We start from the raw sequence: 19,778 nt of genomic DNA, 5'->3' as shown, positions 1-19,778 counted from the left end.
GAAGGACGTTTATGACATCTCAACAGGTTATGTCATAAATGTCAGATACATGCGGGTCCCACCTCTGGGACCCGCACCTATCTCTAGAACGGAGTCCCCTAAACCCCGTTCTAGCTTTTTGTGCTCACGCTGACTCCCGGCCACTTCCTGATTACATGGTCGGGAGTTACGGAAACAGCGTAACTCGCTGAGCTAAGTGGTTTCCGCCACTCCCATAGTAGTGAATGGCAGTTACGGAAGCAACGTAGCATGCGAGCTACGCTGTGTTTCCATAACTTCTATTCAGTTCTATGGGAGTTACAGAAACAGCGTAGCTCAGCGAGTTACGCTGTTTCCGTAACTCCCGACCATGTAATCAGTAAGTGACCAGGAGGCAGCGTGAGCACAAAAAGCTAGAACGGGGTTTAGGGGACCCCGTTCTAGAGATAGGTGACCTGCATATATCTGAAATTTATGACATATCCTGTGGATATGTCATAAATGTCTCTGATGGGAAAACTCCTTTAATTTTCAAGCTCTGATAAAGGAGAACTGTTTTGAGTAATGTATAAAACTCTATAAATATATATAAAACTTTGTATTATCCTCACCATTTTCAAGATCTCTGTTTGCAGTAAATGAATGGACACATATGTTTTTTTAATTTAAAGGCTGTATACAGTAGGAACATGAGCCCTGTAATATTTTAATAAATTTATTTCTTACTATGTAACTTGAGACGATGCACTAGTAGGTATGGAGGACAATGATCTATTTTGTACCACTTTGTGTGTGAACATTTTGTTAATATACTTACTGAATGTATTATGTTTTTTCAAAGATTATGAGCTGGACCTCCTGTGTTTTAGGCCCCATGCACACGAACGTGTTTTTGTGGCCGCAATTCCCCCGAAAATCCACGGGAGAATTGCGGCCCCATTAATTTCTATGGGGCCATGCACACGACCGTAGTTTTTACGGTCCGTGCATGGCCCGGGAGCCCGCACCGCAGAAAGAACGGACCTGTCTTATTACGGCCGTGTTCTGCGATCCGGGCTCATTGAAAATAATGGCCACGGCCATGTGCATGTCCCGCGATTTGCGGGCGGCTCGCGGCTGACAGTCCGCAGCCGGCCGACTTGAAAATCACGGCCGTGCTCACGGCTACGGTCGTGTGCATGAGCCCTTATGCTGCATGCTGTGTATAAACTGTTAGGCTTTGTTCACACGAGCATGTTACGTCCGTAAAGGACGGAACGTATTTCGGCCGCAAGTCCCGGACCGAACACACTGCAGGGAGCCGGGCTCCTAGCATCATAGTTATGTACGATGCTAGGAGTCCCTGCCTCTCCGTGGAACTACTGTCCCGTACTGAAAACATGATTACAGTACGGGACAGTTGTCCCGCAGCGAGGCAGGGACTCCTAGCGTCGTACATAACTATGATGCTAGGAGCCCGGCTCCCTGCAGTGTGTTCGGTCCGGGATTTGCGGCCAAAATACGTTCCGTCCTTTACGGACGTAACATGCTCGTGTGAACCCAGCCTGAGGCTATGTTTACAAATAGTTGATTTGTTGCTGAGAAATCTGTGGATTTTGATGCTGATTTTCACACTTTGTTATGGCAAGGGTCAAATCTGCCACCTTTCCGCAACAGAATAGAGCATGCCGCGTATTTGAAAATCGTCGGCACGCCCTAAAATCTGTGCTGATTTTTTTATACAATGTGTGAATGGGATTTTGAAAACCTCACTCACTTACATTGCACTGTTATCCGGCCAGTGTGAGCATGCCCTTAGGATCTTTACATGGCTCACTCCTTTTGCAAGGCGAATTGCTCTAGTGTACTTATTGATAGTAGTAGTAACTATACTGCAAGGCTCTAACAGTTCAGTTATGCCAGCATGCAACATGGACTACAGGAAATACAGCACAATATCTTTGACACAGTATAATTCATGGGATAGGTGTTGTAATGTTTATTTATGTAATTCCTACCTGATTTTATTTGGTCTACTAAATGGAAGGTGTACTGGTAATCTACACAAAATTACATTTCGTAGGGATCGTTCATGTAGATCAGTTGTGTCCGGTCAGTTCTACCTGACACAAATAATGAAAAAGTTGTGCACTTGCCCACTGTATGCGACATTTCTCTGTTTGGCTCAGGGAAATGTCTGGCAAAAAACCGATGCCATCATTTTTCATTGCGACTTTGAACTAAAATATAAGACGACACAAAGAAGACGAGAGAAATGGAAATATTAGGACAGTCCTTACCTGTAGTCATCACGTGTAGCAATTAGACTTGATACGTTCCTCAGGATACCTCCCCCGCTCTCTATGATGGACAGTGAGTTGCTCTGACACTTGTAAGTCAGGGTGCTCACCAAAAAACCAAGTGATCCCTCAACAGAGCAGACAGATGCCTTGTTCTCAGTGCTATGAGCAGACAAATTCCACAAGGCGCTCAACACACTTTTCAGGGTAGACTCCTAATAGGACAAAAATCAACTGTAAATTATTCTGCCAAATATGATACATAAGGCAATTATCTACTAAACTAGTTTCTTACCTTGTTGGCACGTAATGCACACTGCATTAAACTGACAACACTGCCTATTTCACGCAGGCTCTTTTTACTGTTGATATCTGCTCGCCATGACAAATTCCTTAAGATGCTTGATGCCACCTAGAGTAAATAAAATTTACATGCAAGATCTGTGTAGAACTCTTGAAAATGTATATTGAACAGTGCGTGGCGAGTGTACCTGCTGAAGTTCTTCACTCTCGGAGGCCAAGTAAGCCACAATTGCCTGCATGCAGCCACGTCTGGAGGACAGGGTGGCCTGGATAATAGAAATAGGTTGTGATAGCAGCTATTATCATTAACCACAGACCATTTCACATAGTAGTAATCTATACTCCGGGTATATACACTTATTATTTATCAACTAAGACAGAGGCGTAACTTTAAGCTCCTGGGCTCCAATGCAAAATCTGTAACAGTGCTCCCAAACTATGATGCATAGCTTATAGTACTGGTCTATTTATATGGGACAAAGACCATTTGTTCCCCTTTAGGTTCCAAAGCCCAGGTGCGACCGCAACTGCTGAACCCCCTAGAGTTATGACCCTGAACCAAGATTTTTTTCTTAGGTTTGAAGTTCAGGTGCTTGGAGTGAAGGTGGAGGGTAAATGCCCTTTTACACGGGCCAATGGTCGGGCATACAAGCGTTCCTACGAACGTTCATTCCCAATCACGGCCCTGTTTAAATGCTTGTTTATTGGCTGATCGTCTCATTTATGCGGCTAATAAAACGGTCACTAGTTGGCAGCACATCTCCCTGTATAAACAGGGAGAAGTGCTGCCGACATGATGGAAACGTATGGGGAAGAACGATTGTATGTTTTTCTGGTTACCATGGCTTTGTCCAGGGATATGTATAGATCTCAATTGTAATTGTGATTATTTTATTTTTATTAGGGGAATCTGCCTGCTTACTAAACTTCACAAAAGTCATAGTATATATATATATATATATATATATATATATATATTTATTATAGACTAGTGCAAAATTGTACTTACATATATACGCTAGTGACAATTATGATTGAACGTTTTATATAAAGGACATGTATGAATAACACATTATGACCAAAATGATATATCAGAGATTTGCTATTATGCCAAAGTTAATTATAAATTATTCTTCACTTCTCACCTTGTTAACAACGTCCCCAAAAGTGAGATTAGTAAGAGCCATTCCTGCATAGCGCCTCAGTGCCAAGCTTAGGGGATCATTGGTCATACGGTGCATCTGGTAGTCTACCTCTAGAAGCTCTGCAATTGCTTGCAGACCACCTAAAGAATGCAAGACAAAGAAATAATTTACAATAGGACACAACATAGGCAGTCTCACAATAAACTCTCTGTATGTATATCTCTCCAGCAACAGGAAAAATACTTTTTCTGTGGTTCCCGTTAGAACCCGTCCACAAGTTATAGACCACAACTTATGATCATTGTAAAGCAGCTAGTAGCCTATTGATGGGCTGCAGGAGCTGTGCAGATAGAGCCTACATGCAGGTACAGCAGAATCTGTGTTTGCATGGTATAAAGATGAAATTTATTTATTATTAAATACCGACCTAGCTCATTCATTGCTCTGCGATATTCCTCATCAAATGATAATTTCATGATGGCACAGCTGGCTTGGCAGATCTGGGGTTCCACAGGCACTGGAGCTGAAAGAAAGACCTTATGTGACTTCTGGGTTGTCGTGTGTGTGTGTGTGTGTGTGTGTGTGTGTGTGTGTGTATATATATATATATATATATATATATATATATATAATATATGTTGCTAGAAAGTTAGACAAAACATTGGGTTGTGGCCCCTTTACTTGTTTAGGTGGGGGACCCATTCATGTCCGCATGGTGATGTTTGTTTATATCTTTTTGTCTCATACCATGCACAGTGGTATATGATTTCATTGACTTGTTAGTCTTAATGACAGTGCACAAGAAAACTAATGTGGGCCAAGATGGTGCTATTAGGGTAGAAAGAGAGGGGCTGCAAGTTCATAATTTTTCAGTTGTGATTTTAAACAGGATTGTGACGGCCCCTTCAGTCTCCATGCCAATTGCCTCATTTGCCCCACCTTTAACCTGGCTCTGCCTCCGATTCATATTTATACTCCTTATACCTGTACCTATATACCATGATGAGCCACTACTGGAAAGCAAGTCCCTTTAACTCTAACATCATTTTCTGAAGGACACATACAGTTGTCCATAGTGGTTTGTCTTTGCACTGTAGTGTACCTAATTCAAGCAAAATAACTTTACAAAATTGTAATTATCTAAATGTCACAGGAATAACAATACCACATCATTGTGCATTATTCTCGGTCTGCAATGAGACATGATGGATTGGATCACATTTTAGAAACTATTTTTAATGCCGGAATTATGTGAGCCATCAGTCTAACACCCACCCAGAGGGCTTTTTTTAGTGCATGGATAAACATTTCTCAGTGTATAGAATAAACACTCACTAATAAGACTCGCAGGTAAGACTGGTCATGAATGGACTTCTGTGGGTGCCTTGTTATGTACACCTCCAAGTGCATGAGCCCTAAATGACGTTCCTATGATGTACTCGAGTTGCTGTTTTAAATACCTCATGCGCAGCTATTTAATATATTCAACAACGCCTATGTAATAATTCCCCAGTGTAAACTGCCTTAATTCCAAAATTGCAATTTGTCAGATTTTTCATTAGACTCAAGAGGGCCATGCTTATAGTTGGCCCTAAAGGAAAGGGTCATGCCCAGAGTATAGTTCATGCAGATGGCAGAAGATGGTGGAAGTATGTCATGTCCGTGGCTGCGGGCCGTCAGGCTCAGTCTCCTCCTGACCGCCGCAGCCATGGGTCTGCGAGTGCTGGCCCCAGTCTCCTCCTCAGGAGACGCCAGCGCTCACTTCCACTCACCTTGGCTGGGTCCCGTAGGACTTTTATGTGTAATCAGCCCATGAGTACCCTGGACTGTAAGAAGGGCCCAGCCCCTTGCTTCTATGCCTGAACGTTGTTTGTCGTATCCTAGTTTGTCTAAGCAAATAGTCTCCTAGTGTTTTCCAGTTCCCAGTGTTCCCTGTTCCTGTATCCCATGCTATCCTGGTCAAGTGCTGTGCTGTAGTCGTGCTGTGCCGTATTCCACGCCTGTCCTACTACTCCACACCTGACGTCTACCTGCTGCCTAGTCCCAGCCGAGACTGCCTTGCTACTGTCCGAGCTGCCACAGGTACCCTATACGAACTATAGACTGTGACCTGCGCCCTGTTGGCCAGCTGCCATACCGCCAAGGCAGTACGGCCCAGTGGGTCCACGAACCCTATGTGACAAAGTATACTTATACTTGTACTGTGCTCAGTCATCTCTGTTAATTCCTTGAGCTGCTAGGTCTGTTTATGTTACATTTACATGGGATGATCAGAGCCTTACCAAAAGGAAAATTTGGGTGGAATGTATTAAGGCTAGCGATTCAGATGCCAGTCTTAATCTAAAGAGCGGTGGAGTAAAATGCACCAAATTTATTAAAAGGTGTTTGCCTCTTAATAAATTACGCGCATCTCTGGCTGTCCATGCACCAAAAAGTAAAATCTACTACAGCTATGAGCTGGAGTAGATTTTGCGCTGTAATTGACACCAGTTTCTGCCGTAAATTATAATAAATTTGTTGGATTGCAGAAGGCCACTCCCTTCCACTACAACCCTCCCACTTTTGCGTAAAGTGCCGTGAACGTGGCGTAGAAAGAATACAGTTGTACAATTGCAGACAAGAATAGGGCGTGTTCTATAGTTTGCTGATCATTTCTACGGCCCGGAAACACATCCATAAATATACGGAAAGGTGTTCATGGCCAATAGAAATTAATGGGTCCACAATTTCATCCGTAATTACGAATGAAAATTACGGTGGTGTGCATGGAGCTGGAAAGGGCTGGTTTGCTGGAGTGGAAAGAGAGAAGAGGGGTTTTGGCTGCTTAATGAGCCTCATTAGGTGCCAGCTGAGAAGCCTCTTTTACAAAGGTGTGAGCTACTCATACAGAGCTCCCAATCGGGGGAATTCAGGCATAGCCAGCCTGTGGGAGTCAGGAGTTCTAGTAACAACGAATCTTTGTTGTGAGGTGCTAGGCAGAAGGCCTTTCACCCTGATAGCTAGGGTTTAGTTAGAGGCTGGAAGTCCAAGAGTTTATTTTTTCACTCTGTATTAAAACTGGTTTGCCATGTATGGACAATAAAGCTGGTTGAGGCCAGTTGCTGAAGCCATGTTCTACCACTAAGCAGGATGATGGCCCTGACGCTGCAGTGGAAATGACAACAACCTGGTCTGAAAAAAACAGAGAGGCCTGAACGGTGTCATCGGAAATTGTGCCTGGCCGGCCAATATGAGCATTTAAATGCTGAGACACGTGTGGTTTTAAACTCCAGGATGGAAGGAAGTTAAGCTGCTGAATGTGGTTACGCAACTGTTGATACAGTGTGTATAACCACTTTCACATGGCAGTATTTTGGTCAGAATTTTGCTTCAGTATTTGTAAGCTAGAACCAGGAGTGGTACCTACACCAAGAAAGAGTATAATGGAAAAATTTGTATCTTTTCCATGTTTTGGACCCTCTCCTTGTTTTGACTTACAAATACTAAAGCAAAATACTGCTGTGGGAAAGAGGCCTAAACCACAATGTTATATGTAATGATGCACAGGTTCCAGGGCTCAGTGAGAGTCTGGCATATTGTAGTGAGCCAAGTGACTGCGCATGCTCACCCTTGTCAGCACACAAAGAGTTAACTCTTTAAGACTTATGTGTTAATACTGAAGAGAAAATGGATTATGGTCCTTCCCTAGAGAAAGGTCAACAACCACATGTTATGGAGTTGGTCATAGAAGATGACACAGGTGTGATAGTAGGGAAGTGCTCTATTGTTCTGATCGGTGAATAGCGTGTACTCAGGGTGAGATTGAGATGCTGATGATGATGACCCAGGCCGGGTATGTGAAAAAGTGAAGACAAATATGAAGTATGTAGATGATTCCCATGCAGTCAATATTGAACTAAACAAACGAAGAAAACGTGATTTTGAGGTATGTTGAACAGAAAGGAACAAAGTGAGTCCCACGACCACACTGCGATTACTTCTGAGTTTTATGTTTCAGAGCTTGCTGCAGATCATCATGCTTGCAGTGGACAATATAGTAGTAATGTATATACGCAGGTCTCTGACAACTACATATGATCAAGATTAACTTCAAAGTCCAATATGGATCTGGTGGATCACACTGGGTCACATGACCGTGATTTATGTTCGTCTTTACCACTGCAGAAGGAATTGGTTGAAACCTCTGATAAAATAAAACTTGACATGGTTAAAGATATATTACCTCCAAACATGAAATATGTTTAAGTATTTAACCCCTTCCAGACATTTGCCGTATGGGTACGCCATGGAAAGCCATGACTTCCCGCAAATTGCTGTATCCATACGCCAAATGTTTTGCACCGGCTCAGAAGCTGAGCCGGTGCCATCATCGCCGGATCTCAGCGTTATATTAGAGCTGACATCTGGCTGTAATGGCGGGGACCGAAATTAGCTTCGATCCCCGCCATTAACCCCTTAAGTGCAGCGCTCAAACGCGAGTGCTGCACTTAAGATGTTTGCAGCTCATCGGAACCCAAGCAATGAAATTGCCGGGGTTCCGGTGGCTGCAATGGCAACTGGAGGCCTAATACTAGCCTCCCGGTCTGCCTAGCACGGAAGCTGGTCAAGATCCACCCCCCGGCGGAGCCTGATCGGCTTCCGTAGCCTCCGGCAAGATGGCGCCGGCTCAAGAGCTGATCCGGCGTCATCAGCGGCGGAAGTCAGCTGTATGTTACAGCTGACATCCACCTGTAACGGCAGGAACTGGAGCTAGCTCCAATCCCTGCCATTAACCCCTTCGATGCAGCAATCGAAAGCGATCGCTGCATCTTAGCGGTTACTAGCAGATCGCCAGCCCTGACAGGCAATCAGGACTGGCGACTGCTGCTATGGCAACAGGAGACACAATGACCTCCTGCTGTTTCATTACGGAAGCCGATTAGGCCCCGCCGGGAGGAGAAGCCTAATCAGCTTGCTGTCAGTGAATAACTGACAGATCTAATACATTGCACTACCTGTGCAATGTATTAGAAAAAAAAACATCAGACAGTTGGACCTTCAAGTTCCCTAGTGGGACTTAAAAAAAAGTGTAAAAAAAAAGTGAAAAAAATAAAAGTTTGAAAACAATATAAGTTTCAAGTAATAAAATAAAACACAATCGCCCTTTTTCTCTTATCAAGTCCTTTATTATTGAAAAAAATAAAATCATATGTATTTGATATCGCCGCGACCGTAACGACCTGAAGTATCAAAATCTTATATTATTTATTGCACGCGGTGAACAGCGTAAAAAAAAATGGAAAAAGCTATACCAGAGTTTGTTTTTTGGTCACTTTGCCCTACAAATATTGGAATAAAAAGTGATCAAAAAGTCGCACGTATCCAAAAATGGTACCTATAAAAACTATAGATCGTCTCGCAAAAACAAGCCCTCATATAGCTCCGTCGACAAAAAAATTAAAAAGTTATGGTTCTCACTCACTTGGCGACAGAAAAAATACATTCTTTTTACAAAAGTAATTTTATTGTGCAAAAAGTTGTAAAACATAAAAAGTTCTATAAATTAGGTATCGCCGGAATCGTACTGACCCGCAGAATAAAGTTAACATGTAATTTATAACGCATGGTGAACGCTGTATAAAAAAAACGATGCCAGAATTGGGGTTTTTTGTTTACCTGGCCTCCCAAAAAATAGGATAAAAGGTGATCAAAAAGTCGCATGTACCCCAAAATGGTACCAATAACAACTACAGCTCATCCCGCAAAAAAAAGCCCTCATACCACTAGGTCTATGAAAAAATAAAATTAGTTATGGCTCCAATAAGTCAGGAAATAAAAAATATGCAGTTGTGCCGGCCCGAGGGGAACATTTCTTCGTTTTAAGAGGCGATTTATCAAGGACCTAAAATTAGGGAACCAGGAAGGGGAGGGCCAAAACATATCCGCTGGAAGCGACGGTGCTGTATTATACCAGGACAACACTTTCCCAGCAAAATTCCCCAAACTTCAAAGGTGCGGAGTGTGGACCAAAAGGGGCCTAAGAAAGGACGCCATATATCAGTGCGACACCGGGCTGTGCAGAAAGGATTGCTTCACAGTGTAACACACATCTATGGATCATTTTATTGTTTTTTACCCCATTATTATACCACCTGACTATGCCCCTGATGTACTCTGCCCAGCTTACATGTACCCCCACATTATAAATGGAAACACCAGTAATACTCAAACAAATCCCAAGCAAAATCTGCTCTCCAATAGCCAAATGGCGCTCCCTCCCATCTGAGCCCTACAGTGTGCCCAAACAGCAGTTTCCTTCCACATATATGGCATCGTCATACACGGGAGAACCCTTTTAACAATTTTTGGGGTGTGTGTCTCCAGTAGCATAAGCTGGGCATGACATATTTGCCACTGAAATGGCATATCTAGGGAAAAATATAAATTTTTAATTTGCACCATCTTCAGCGCATTCATTTATAGAAAAGACCAGTTAATAAATGCCTTGAGGGGTGCAGTTTCCAAATGGGGTCACTTCTCATGGGTTTCTTTTTATTATTTCACATCAGAGCCTCTGCAATTGTGAACCAATACTTTGTAAATCGCCAAATTAGGCCTCAATTTTACATGGTACGCTTTCACTCCTGAGCCTGGTCGAATGTCCAGGCAAAAGATTAGGGCCACTTGTAGGGTCTTTCTAAAACTGGGAAACACCGCATAATAATTAGAGAGCTGTCTTGTTATGGTGGCAGAAGCTGGGTACCACATATTGGCATATCTATGGAAAAAATCCAATTTTCACTCTGCAACATCGAGTGCACACTAATTTCTACAAAACACCTGCAGGGTTAACATGCTTACTACACCACTAGGTAAATGCATTGAGGGGGTGTAGTTTCCAAAATAGGGTCACTTCTGGGGGGTTTCCACTGTTTTGGTCCCACAGGCGCCCAGAAACCAATCCAGCAAAATCTGCACTCAAAATGGCGCTCCTTCCCTTCTGAGCCCTGCCGTGTGCCCAAACAGCAGTTTATGACCACATATGGGGTATTGCCGTACTCGGGACAAATTGCTTTACAAATGTTGGGTTCTTTTTTTCCTTTATTTGTTGAGAAAATGAAAAATTTTGCGCTAAAGCTACGTCTTATTGAAGAAAAAGGATTGTTTTTATTTTCACTGCCCAATTCTAATAAATTCTATGAAACATCTATGGGGTCAAAATGCTTACTACACCCCTAGATGAATTCCTCAAGGGGTGTAGGGCATTGCAAATGCGACATGGCCTCCGCAAACCATTCCTGCTAAATGTGAGCTCCAAAAGCCAAATAGCGCTCTTTCCCTTCTAAGCCCTGCCGTGTTTCCAAACAGCCATTTATTACCACATGTGGGCTATTGTTTTACTCGGGAGAAATTGCTTTACAAATTTTGCAGTGCTTTTTCTCCATCAATCCTTGTGGAAATGAGAAAAAATTACCTAAACCTATATTTTCTTTGAAAAAATGTAGATTTTTATTTTTAGGACCTACTTCCAATAATTTCTGCAAAAGACCTGTGGGGTCAAAACGCTAACTATACCCATAGATAATTTCTTCAATGGGTGTAGTTTCCAAAATGGGGTCACTTGTGGGGGGTTTCCACTGTTTTGGCCCCTCAGGGGCTTTGTAAATGTGACATGGCCTCCGCAAACCATTCCTGCTAAATGTGAACTCCAAAAGCCAAATGGTGCTCCATCCCTTTTAAGCCCTGCCATGTGTCCAAACAGCCGTGTATTATCACATGTGGGGTATTGTTTTACTCGGGAGAAATTGCTTTACAAATTTTGTGGTGCTTTTTCTCCTTTAGTCCTTGTGGAAATGAGAAAAAAAATCGCTAAACCTACATTTTCTTTGAAAAAATGTAGATTTTAATTTTCACGGCCTACTTCCAATAATTTCTATAAAAAACCTGTGCGGTCAAAATGCTCACTATACCCCTAGATAATTTCCTTGAGGTGTGTAGTTTCCCAAATGGGGTCACTTTTGGGGGATTTCCACTGTTTTGGCACCGCAAAAGCCCTTCAAACCTGACATGGTGCCTAAAATATATTGTAATAAATATAAGACCCCAAAATCCACTAGGGGATCCTTTGCTTCTGAGGCCGGTTCTTCAGTCCAGTAGCACGCTACTGCCACATGTGGGATATTTCCTAAAACTGCAGAACCTAGGAAATAAATATTGAGTTGCATTTCTCTGGTTAAACTTTCTGTGTTATAAAGAAAATTGGATGAAAAATTTATTTCTGCAAAAAAATCTGAAATTTGTCAATTTCACCTCTACTTTGCTTTAATTCCTGTGAAATGTTTAAAGGGTTAAAAAAAAATCTAAATGCTGTTTTAAATACTTTGAGGGGTGACGTTTTTAAAATGGGGTGACTTTTTGGGGTTTTCTAATATATAAGGCCCTCAAAGCCACTTCACAACTCGCCCCTGTAAAAATTGCCTTTTGAAATTTTCTTGAAAATCTGAGAAATTGCTGCAAAAGTTCAAAGCCTTGTAACGTCCTAGAGAAATAAAAGGATGTTGAAAAAACATAGACATATGGGGGATGTTAGTTAGCAACAATTTTATGTGTTATAACTGCCTGTCTTACAAGCAGATACACTTATGTTGAGAAAAATGCAAATTTTTCGCTAAATTTTGGTGTTTTTCACAATTAAATACTGAACATATCGAGCAAATTTTGCCAGTAACATAAAGTCCAATGTGTCATGAGAAAACAGTCTCAGAATCGCTTGGATAGGTAAAAGCATTCCGAAGTTATTACCACATAAAGTGAAACATGTCAGATTTGAAAATGAGGCTCTGTCAGGAAGGTCAAAAGTGGCTAAAGAGGGAAGGGGTTAATATTGCAAAGAAAGTGTGTTGTGTTGCTCCCATTGATATGGGAATGATGGACATGGGTCAAACGTCTGATGTAAGACAGTGACTCCAATTACTGGTATATCATATGGTTTATGTGAGATGGTACCCCAATGCAGGAACTTTCACCCTGGTGGTAGGATCAAAGTAATCAGACCTGTGGCCCTGATCAGGGGGGAAGATAAGTAGCAGTGCAGCTAAGAAAGAGAAAAGTAGGTTTCAGTCCATCCTTTAGGGTAGTCCAGAGTTTGGGCTGTCTAATGAGCCTCATTAAGTGCCAGCTGAGAAGACTCCCTATCTACTCACACAGGGCTCCCAGCCTGGGGAAGACAGGCATTGCCAGTCTGTGGGAGTCAAGCGTTCTGGTAACAAATGTTTGTTGTGAGGTGCTGGGCAGTAGGTTTTTTTCACCCTGATAGCTGGGGAGGCTCGGTGTTTTGTTAGAGCCTGGATGTCCAAGAGTTTATTTTTGCACTCTACTGTTAAACTGCTTTGCCATGTATGAAAACAATAAAGCTGGTTGAGGCTAGTTGTTAACCTAATCCACTGTGTTGGAGTCAGAATTTTCTAGTTTGCCAACCATCTAATCCCAGATATGGCGATCCCATGAGCTAACTTGCCCCCAAGTTGTCACAATATATAGTGTACACTGTTCAGCCATAAAAGTAAAACCACTGACAGGTGAAGTGAATAACATTGATTATTTGGTTACAATGGCGCCTGTCAAGCTACAGCTGCAGTTCAAATAAATACATTGAGTTGCATGCAATCTTGTGGACCGAAGCTGTCAATCAGTAGTACTAGAAAAACTCTCAGTGTAGCCTTAGGCTGGATTCACACGAGCGCGTGCGTTTGCGCGCGCAAAAAACGCTGCATTTTGTGTGCGCAAAAGGCACTTGACAGCTCCGTGTGTCAGCCCCGTATGATGAGCGGCTGCATGCTTTTCGCGCAGCCGCCATCATTATGACACTCCGTTTGGATGTTTGTAAACAGAAAAGCACGTGGTGCTTTTCTGTTTTCATTCATCCTTTTCACAGCTGTTGCGCGAATCACGCTTGTCCCACGGAAGTGCTTCCGTGTGGCATGCGTGATGCGCGAAAAAAGGCCAAAGAACGGACATGTCGTGACTTTTTCGCTGCGGACTCACGCAGCGTAAAAATCACGCAACTGTCTGCACGGCCCCATAGACTAATATAGGTCCGTGCGACGTGCGTGAAAATCACGCGCATCGCGCATACGTAAATCCCGTTCGTCTGAATAAGCCCTTAGAATAAGGATCTGAGCAACTTTCACAAGGACTAAATAGTGATGACTAGACGACCACAAAATCTCCAAAATGGCAGGTCTTGTCGGGTGTTCCCGGTCTCAGTGGTTAGTACCTACCAAAAGTAGTCCAAGGAAGTACAACCGGTGAACTAGCGGTAGGGTCATGGGCGCCAAAGACTCATTGATTTGCGTGGGGCGCGAAGGCTAGCCTGTCTGTACAATCCCACAAAGAGCTACTGTAGCACAAATTGCAGAAAAAGTTAATCCTGGCTGCGATAGAAAGGTGTCAGAACACACAGCACAGCTTATTGTGTAGCCACGCAGTACACAATATTAGGCAGATGGTTTTAATGTTATAGTTGATCTGTGTGTGTGTGTGTGTGTGTGTTGTGTATATATACACATATAATATATATATATATATATATATATATATATATATATATATAGAAAATGTACACGTCACTTGGCTATACGTAGTATTTGACACTTAAATTATCCCTCTGTTAGCAGATATACAGATACCTGGACTACTGTCATGCACACCATCCTTTTGCTCATGACTTAGCATCCAATCCCAGCAGGTCTCTGTGTATGAACGTATTTGTTCCAGAATGTGGAGTACTCTCATCTCTTTCTTGGCTTGTCCCTCATCTGGTTGGGAAAAGATGACATTGTGGAGAGCAGCATTTGCTCGCATGCGAGCATCTTTGAAATTCTGTGATTCCAGTGCCCTTCCATCCCGTTCTGTTTCATGCAGGATCTGGAGTAGGAGTGGGAGACAGCCAGACCTACGCATCGCCTGACAGCTGTCCTGTGAGCTAGACATGGCCAACAGAGTACGTGACATGTCATCTTTATCACGTGTGGCCAACATGGACAAAAGCCAGAACACAACCTCGACCTGCAAGGAAGTGTAGATATTGCATTACTCACCATAACAGTGTGTGTATTAATATATCATTGTGAATGCAGAAGTTTACTTTTCTTCTCCATTGTCTTGGAATGTAAGGTAAGCCATCATTATTCATGTACCTTGTTTTCTGGTTGAGCAGAGTTGTCCTCAGCTTGGGAGATGCTCTCTGTCAAAATGTTCTCTGTAGGTTCATGACTTGTACTGGGCTGTGAAAGATGTTTATATTATATATTATGTTGTACTTGGATCTTTTTTCCCACACATATGTAATGATATGCATTTTGTCATTAGGTCGACTGCTGTAGTTTCCAATCTGCATGTAAGACCAAACATAAAATAGAGCTAGACCATACGGTTGCTATGAAGCCCACAGAGATGGAGTCTAGCTCCAAATTTTCACAGCTTCCTTCCTCATAGATGGTAAGAATTACAGGGCTCTACCCCTCCTTAGTCAAAGCAACATTAAAGGATTCCAAAAACATGGCTGCTTTCTTCCGGACACTGCGCCACACCTATTCATGAGTTATCTAGTATTGCAGGCAGCTCAGCTTTATTGAAGTGTTAAAGTAATTGGTGCTTAAATGCAATTCCACATACAATCTGTCGGCAAGTGTGATGCTGTTTTTGCAAGAAAGCAACCGTGTTTTTCTAATGCTGTACAACCTCTTTAAGGATATGTTCATATATGTGTTGGAGGCTCCTCAGATTCGATGTACAGACTAACACTGCATGCATGGCAATTTTTACTGTCAAAACAACGGACAGAATTTTACAGATGTGTCCCTCGTTAACTTTTCTCTTGGCTCGACATATTGCGAGATGAGTGGCGTGAGATGAGATAAGCTCCCATGTTAAATATCCTTAGAAATTGGAGTCCTTAACAAAATTCAACCAAAGGTATGGGTGGACAGATCTGTAAGTTCAATGCCATAACACTGGCAGGATGCAAAACAACAGACACCACGACGGAACGCCGACAGACCCCATCAATGCTAAGTCAATACTGGTACCCGACAGATCGGCATTGCATCGTTGATCTGAGGATCATGCAGCCCTTTTTCAACTGGGAATGTGTCCGCGTGTTGGAAAATGGTAGAGTGTGTAGCAATGGCATAAACCAGCAGAAGGAAGGTGGACTATTTAGATTTTTTCTTTAGAGCTCCTCTGCTGTATGTATATTCTTATGTGTTTGCACATATCTAACATATAAGACATAACATAATGCATCACCCTGTAGGAGTGCATTTACCTCTGTAGACTGTTCTCGGTTTTCAATTCTCCGTACTTCTTCCAGCTGCTGCTCAATCTGCTCCAGGTGTGATGCTCGAATCTGTCAGGAAGAAAAAAAAAATTATACCTATTTATAGTCTTCTTTTCTTCCTCTGTTAGTTTTCAGTCAAGTTTTGAAACTGGTGCATGCCTAACTTTGAATACATTTTTGGTAGATAATAGTGCTGAAAATGTACAAATCCATATATCTGCTGTAAGAGTTTTCATGTGTGTTATATAAACGGTCGAGTCACATTATTATGACCACCTCCTACTTTACACGTTTGCAGTCCGTAGTCCATGAAGGAAGTGACGTGTTGTGGGTTGGCTTTGTGGGTATATAAGGTGTGCGATAGGCTGTCTGAACACATATCACTCGTTGTTGCCATGGGTAAAAGGGGGGATTTATCAGTTGCAAAAAGGAATGATTATTGCCTTTCGAGCCAAGGGTGGCAGTATTTCTCAAACAGCGTAAGTTGTGAACTGTTCACGTGCTGCTTTGTTGAAAGTGTATCGTGTGTGGACAAATGGCATCATTGGGAATAACCTATGTGGAAACTGTGGAGCACCACGTACCACTGATGTAAGAGGTGAACGACAGCTATGAGGGTGCACGAGGGCCGAACGACACACTACAGTGGGGCAGCTCACAATGAAAATGAACTAGGGGGTTACTAGTGTCTAAAAGAACAGTTCAGCGAACCCTACTGCTTATGGGGCTCTGAAGCAGATGGATGGTCACTGCTCCTATGCTAACAAAGGTGCATCGGAAAAAAGGGCATGAATTTGCACAGCAGTATCGGAATTGGACCACCGATGATTGGCAAAGGGTTGCCTTCTCTGATGAGTCACGTTTTATGCTTCATCAAAAGGAGGGACGTTGGCGTGTCAGGCGAGAAACATCAGCGAACAAACACCCTACAACCATTGCTGGAAGAACACAAGCCGGTGGTGCCAGCCTTATGATCTGAGGAATTTTTTCATGGCATTCTCTGGGCCCATTCATCCATGTGGAAGGCACTCTGAACCGATTTGGGTATGAATCCATCATTGCATATCACATTATGAAAGTAACCGAAGGGTTAAGTAGTTTATCCTGTATAATTAAGGCTATGAGAATGGGATAGAGAGTTAATGATTGGTAGATTTGTGTACGTGGGCTATAAAACCCCCAGGAAAGTTTCATTCAGTTTAACTTGTTTTTTCCTAAGGTGGGAGCCTAGGGCATTTCCAACAGGCTCCTTCTTTGTCTAACATTTATGTATGTACCCTAAGTGATCTTTAAACCTAATTGGTTAAGCTACCTCTGCAATGAAGCTTTACTTGTAATCATGTGTGTCTCCTATTGACTTTTGTATGTTATCTCTCTTTGGCATCTTGTTCTATATAAATAAACCAAACGGGGTGTGGTTCTACAGAGAATGCCACATGAGATGCTGAAGCACTTGTCTGTGTCTTCTCTCCGATGCATTGATATCCTGATTTGGACTCTGAGGCTGGATTCTTAGAGTACCTTTAGCGCTCCCAAACCCAGGCTACTCTGACAACGTTCACCCATACATGCGGTTTGTCTTCCCTGGGGCAGATGGGATCTTCCAGCAAGACAATGCAACATGTCACACGGCTAGAAATGTCTGACAGTGGTTGGAAGAGCGTGACCAAGACTTCCAAGTACTTCCCTGGCTCTCTAATTCGCCAGATTTGAACCCAATTAAGCAGCTGTGGGACTACCTCGAATGTCTTGTTTGTACTATGGATCCTCCCCCGACGCTCCAGATACCTGAGACAACCTACCAGCACCTTATTGAGTCACTCCCAGCCTGTCTAGCTGCTGTCTGTGCTGCACACGGTGGTTACTCTTTATAATGGCAATGGTCGCGGACCATCTACATTATTTACCCGCCAACGGCCGCAGGCCTGTGAGCTCTTGCCGGCGTCTCCCTCCTCTGAGACGCTGGTACAAAAGACTGTCCTCGGCTGCTGCTGTGCATAGACTCGCTCCCAGCCTTAAAGGGCCAGCGTGCACACCAGAATTTAGCTCCCTATCCAATTCCTACTCACCCTCCGGTATAAAAAGGACACTGCCCTCTTCCTCCTTGCATGAGTGTTGTTATGTCTGCCCATTCTAGTCTTTGCAAATGGTCCCTTAGTTGTATTCTTTATCCAGAGTTCCTGTATCCAATAATTGTGTTTGTACCAGAGTTTAAACTAGTGTTGGAGTCGAGAGTGTCATCTGTGCCAAGTATCATCTGTGCCAAGTGTCTGATACGATACGTGTTGCTACGCCATGTGTCTGCTACGCCTAGTGTCTGTCACGCAGAGTGTTTGCCAAATCATCTATCCGGGTACTCCTGTCCTAGAGACTGTTATTGACTATTATTTGGCCAGCTGCTACTCCGCTGCGGCGGAGCAGCCTAGTGGGTCCACATACCCTCTTAGCCGTGACACTCTGGATATTAGCTGGTGGTCATAATAATGTGACTCGACTGTGTAATTTAAATACATTTAATTGTATGTATTATGTTTGGCTAATAGTGATGAAAATATAGTAAAACAACCTAATTTTGTTCAAACTGTATGCATGATTTGTTTTATGTCAGATTTATCTATTATATAAAAAAAACAGTTTTTTTTCTTTAACTGTATATTTATTGAAAAAGATTTTGTACATTAATACAAAAACAGAAGTACAAACACATCGCCAAAAAAATGACGATCAAATCAGCAATGTAAAGCGTATCAATCGACTATTGCAAACGTTAAATTGTCAAATATTAGGCAATTTTAAAACAAAATATAAAATGGTTCATCAAGTAAGCAATGAATATCCACTTCAAGTATTAATAAACAAAAAAGTATGACCACAAAAGACATTTATGACAGGACATAAAAAACACTAGGAAGAGAGGGGAAAGGGAGTCAGATCCATTACCAGTTCCCAATGTCTGACACTTAGCAAAGCAAAGGATCAGCTAATGTCATTTACAGATTATAAGTATGAGAAAATACATCCCAAGGGTCCCAGACAGCTAAGAAATCCTCTATGCTGTCAAGAACCATCGCAGTAAGATGTTCCAGACATCTAATATCTTTGATTCTTGATTCTAATATTCACCATCTATCACTTCAGGAGAAGCGATATAACCATCCTCGGACACATTGACCAAAAGGACTACCAACTGAAAATAAGGGGTAGGAGGGCAACCGCCCCAGGTCTTTTACTTTAATCTATATATGTGGTCCTTGAAAGAGGAAAAGATATTTGTTTGATTTTGATATAAATCATTGAATACAAATTGGCATGCAGTATTGGCATTTGATATCCTTACTCATTGACACATGTTTGTTATCTATTTTAAACAAGTTCAGTAAAAGTTATATTTTATTACTCCGGATCTATTTTCATTTCTTTCAATATTACGGAGAACGAATTTATCTCTATCCAGGTGGGGGATATACAATACCACGAATATACCTTCTGAAACCATGGCCTAGAGAGGCGTGCAGTCTGACTAAAAAAAAAAAATTTTTTTTTGCGACTTAAAGGGGTTTTCCCATCAGAGACATTTATGACATATCCACAGGATATGTCATAAATATCAGATAGATTGCGGGTCCCACCTATCTCTAGAACGGGGTCCCCTAAACCCCATTCTAGCTTTTTGTGCTCAGCTTGAGAAAGACCCTCTACTTGTCACGGGTCGAAACGTTGGCATTTTTTACTGGATGTTTGTCCAATAAAAGA

The 19,778-nt window shown here is 42.4% G+C and overlaps 1 protein-coding gene across 2 annotated transcripts in view; it reads right to left on the bottom strand.

Annotated features, from left to right (window-relative positions):
• APC2 (APC regulator of Wnt signaling pathway 2) overlaps window positions 1–19,778 on the bottom strand; it is a 66,308-nt gene that overhangs the window by 6,885 nt on the left and 39,645 nt on the right. For both annotated transcript variants that reach the window (XM_075825412.1, XM_075825414.1), the window contains exons 8-15: window positions 16,014–16,094; window positions 14,884–14,970; window positions 14,374–14,752; window positions 4,134–4,229; window positions 3,707–3,846; window positions 2,750–2,827; window positions 2,554–2,670; window positions 2,259–2,473 (exon numbers count right to left, since the gene is read on the bottom strand). In XM_075825412.1, the coding sequence (XP_075681527.1) occupies window positions 2,259–2,473; window positions 2,554–2,670; window positions 2,750–2,827; window positions 3,707–3,846; window positions 4,134–4,229; window positions 14,374–14,752; window positions 14,884–14,970; window positions 16,014–16,094 (1,193 nt within the window). The remainder of the gene's footprint in view (window positions 1–2,258; window positions 2,474–2,553; window positions 2,671–2,749; window positions 2,828–3,706; window positions 3,847–4,133; window positions 4,230–14,373; window positions 14,753–14,883; window positions 14,971–16,013; window positions 16,095–19,778) is intronic.

Source organism: Rhinoderma darwinii, chromosome 1, assembly GCF_050947455.1.
Source record: "Rhinoderma darwinii isolate aRhiDar2 chromosome 1, aRhiDar2.hap1, whole genome shotgun sequence".
In the NCBI taxonomy this organism is placed as follows: Eukaryota; Metazoa; Chordata; class Amphibia; order Anura; family Rhinodermatidae; genus Rhinoderma; species Rhinoderma darwinii.
This window is presented reverse-complemented; position numbering and strand designations above follow the sequence as displayed.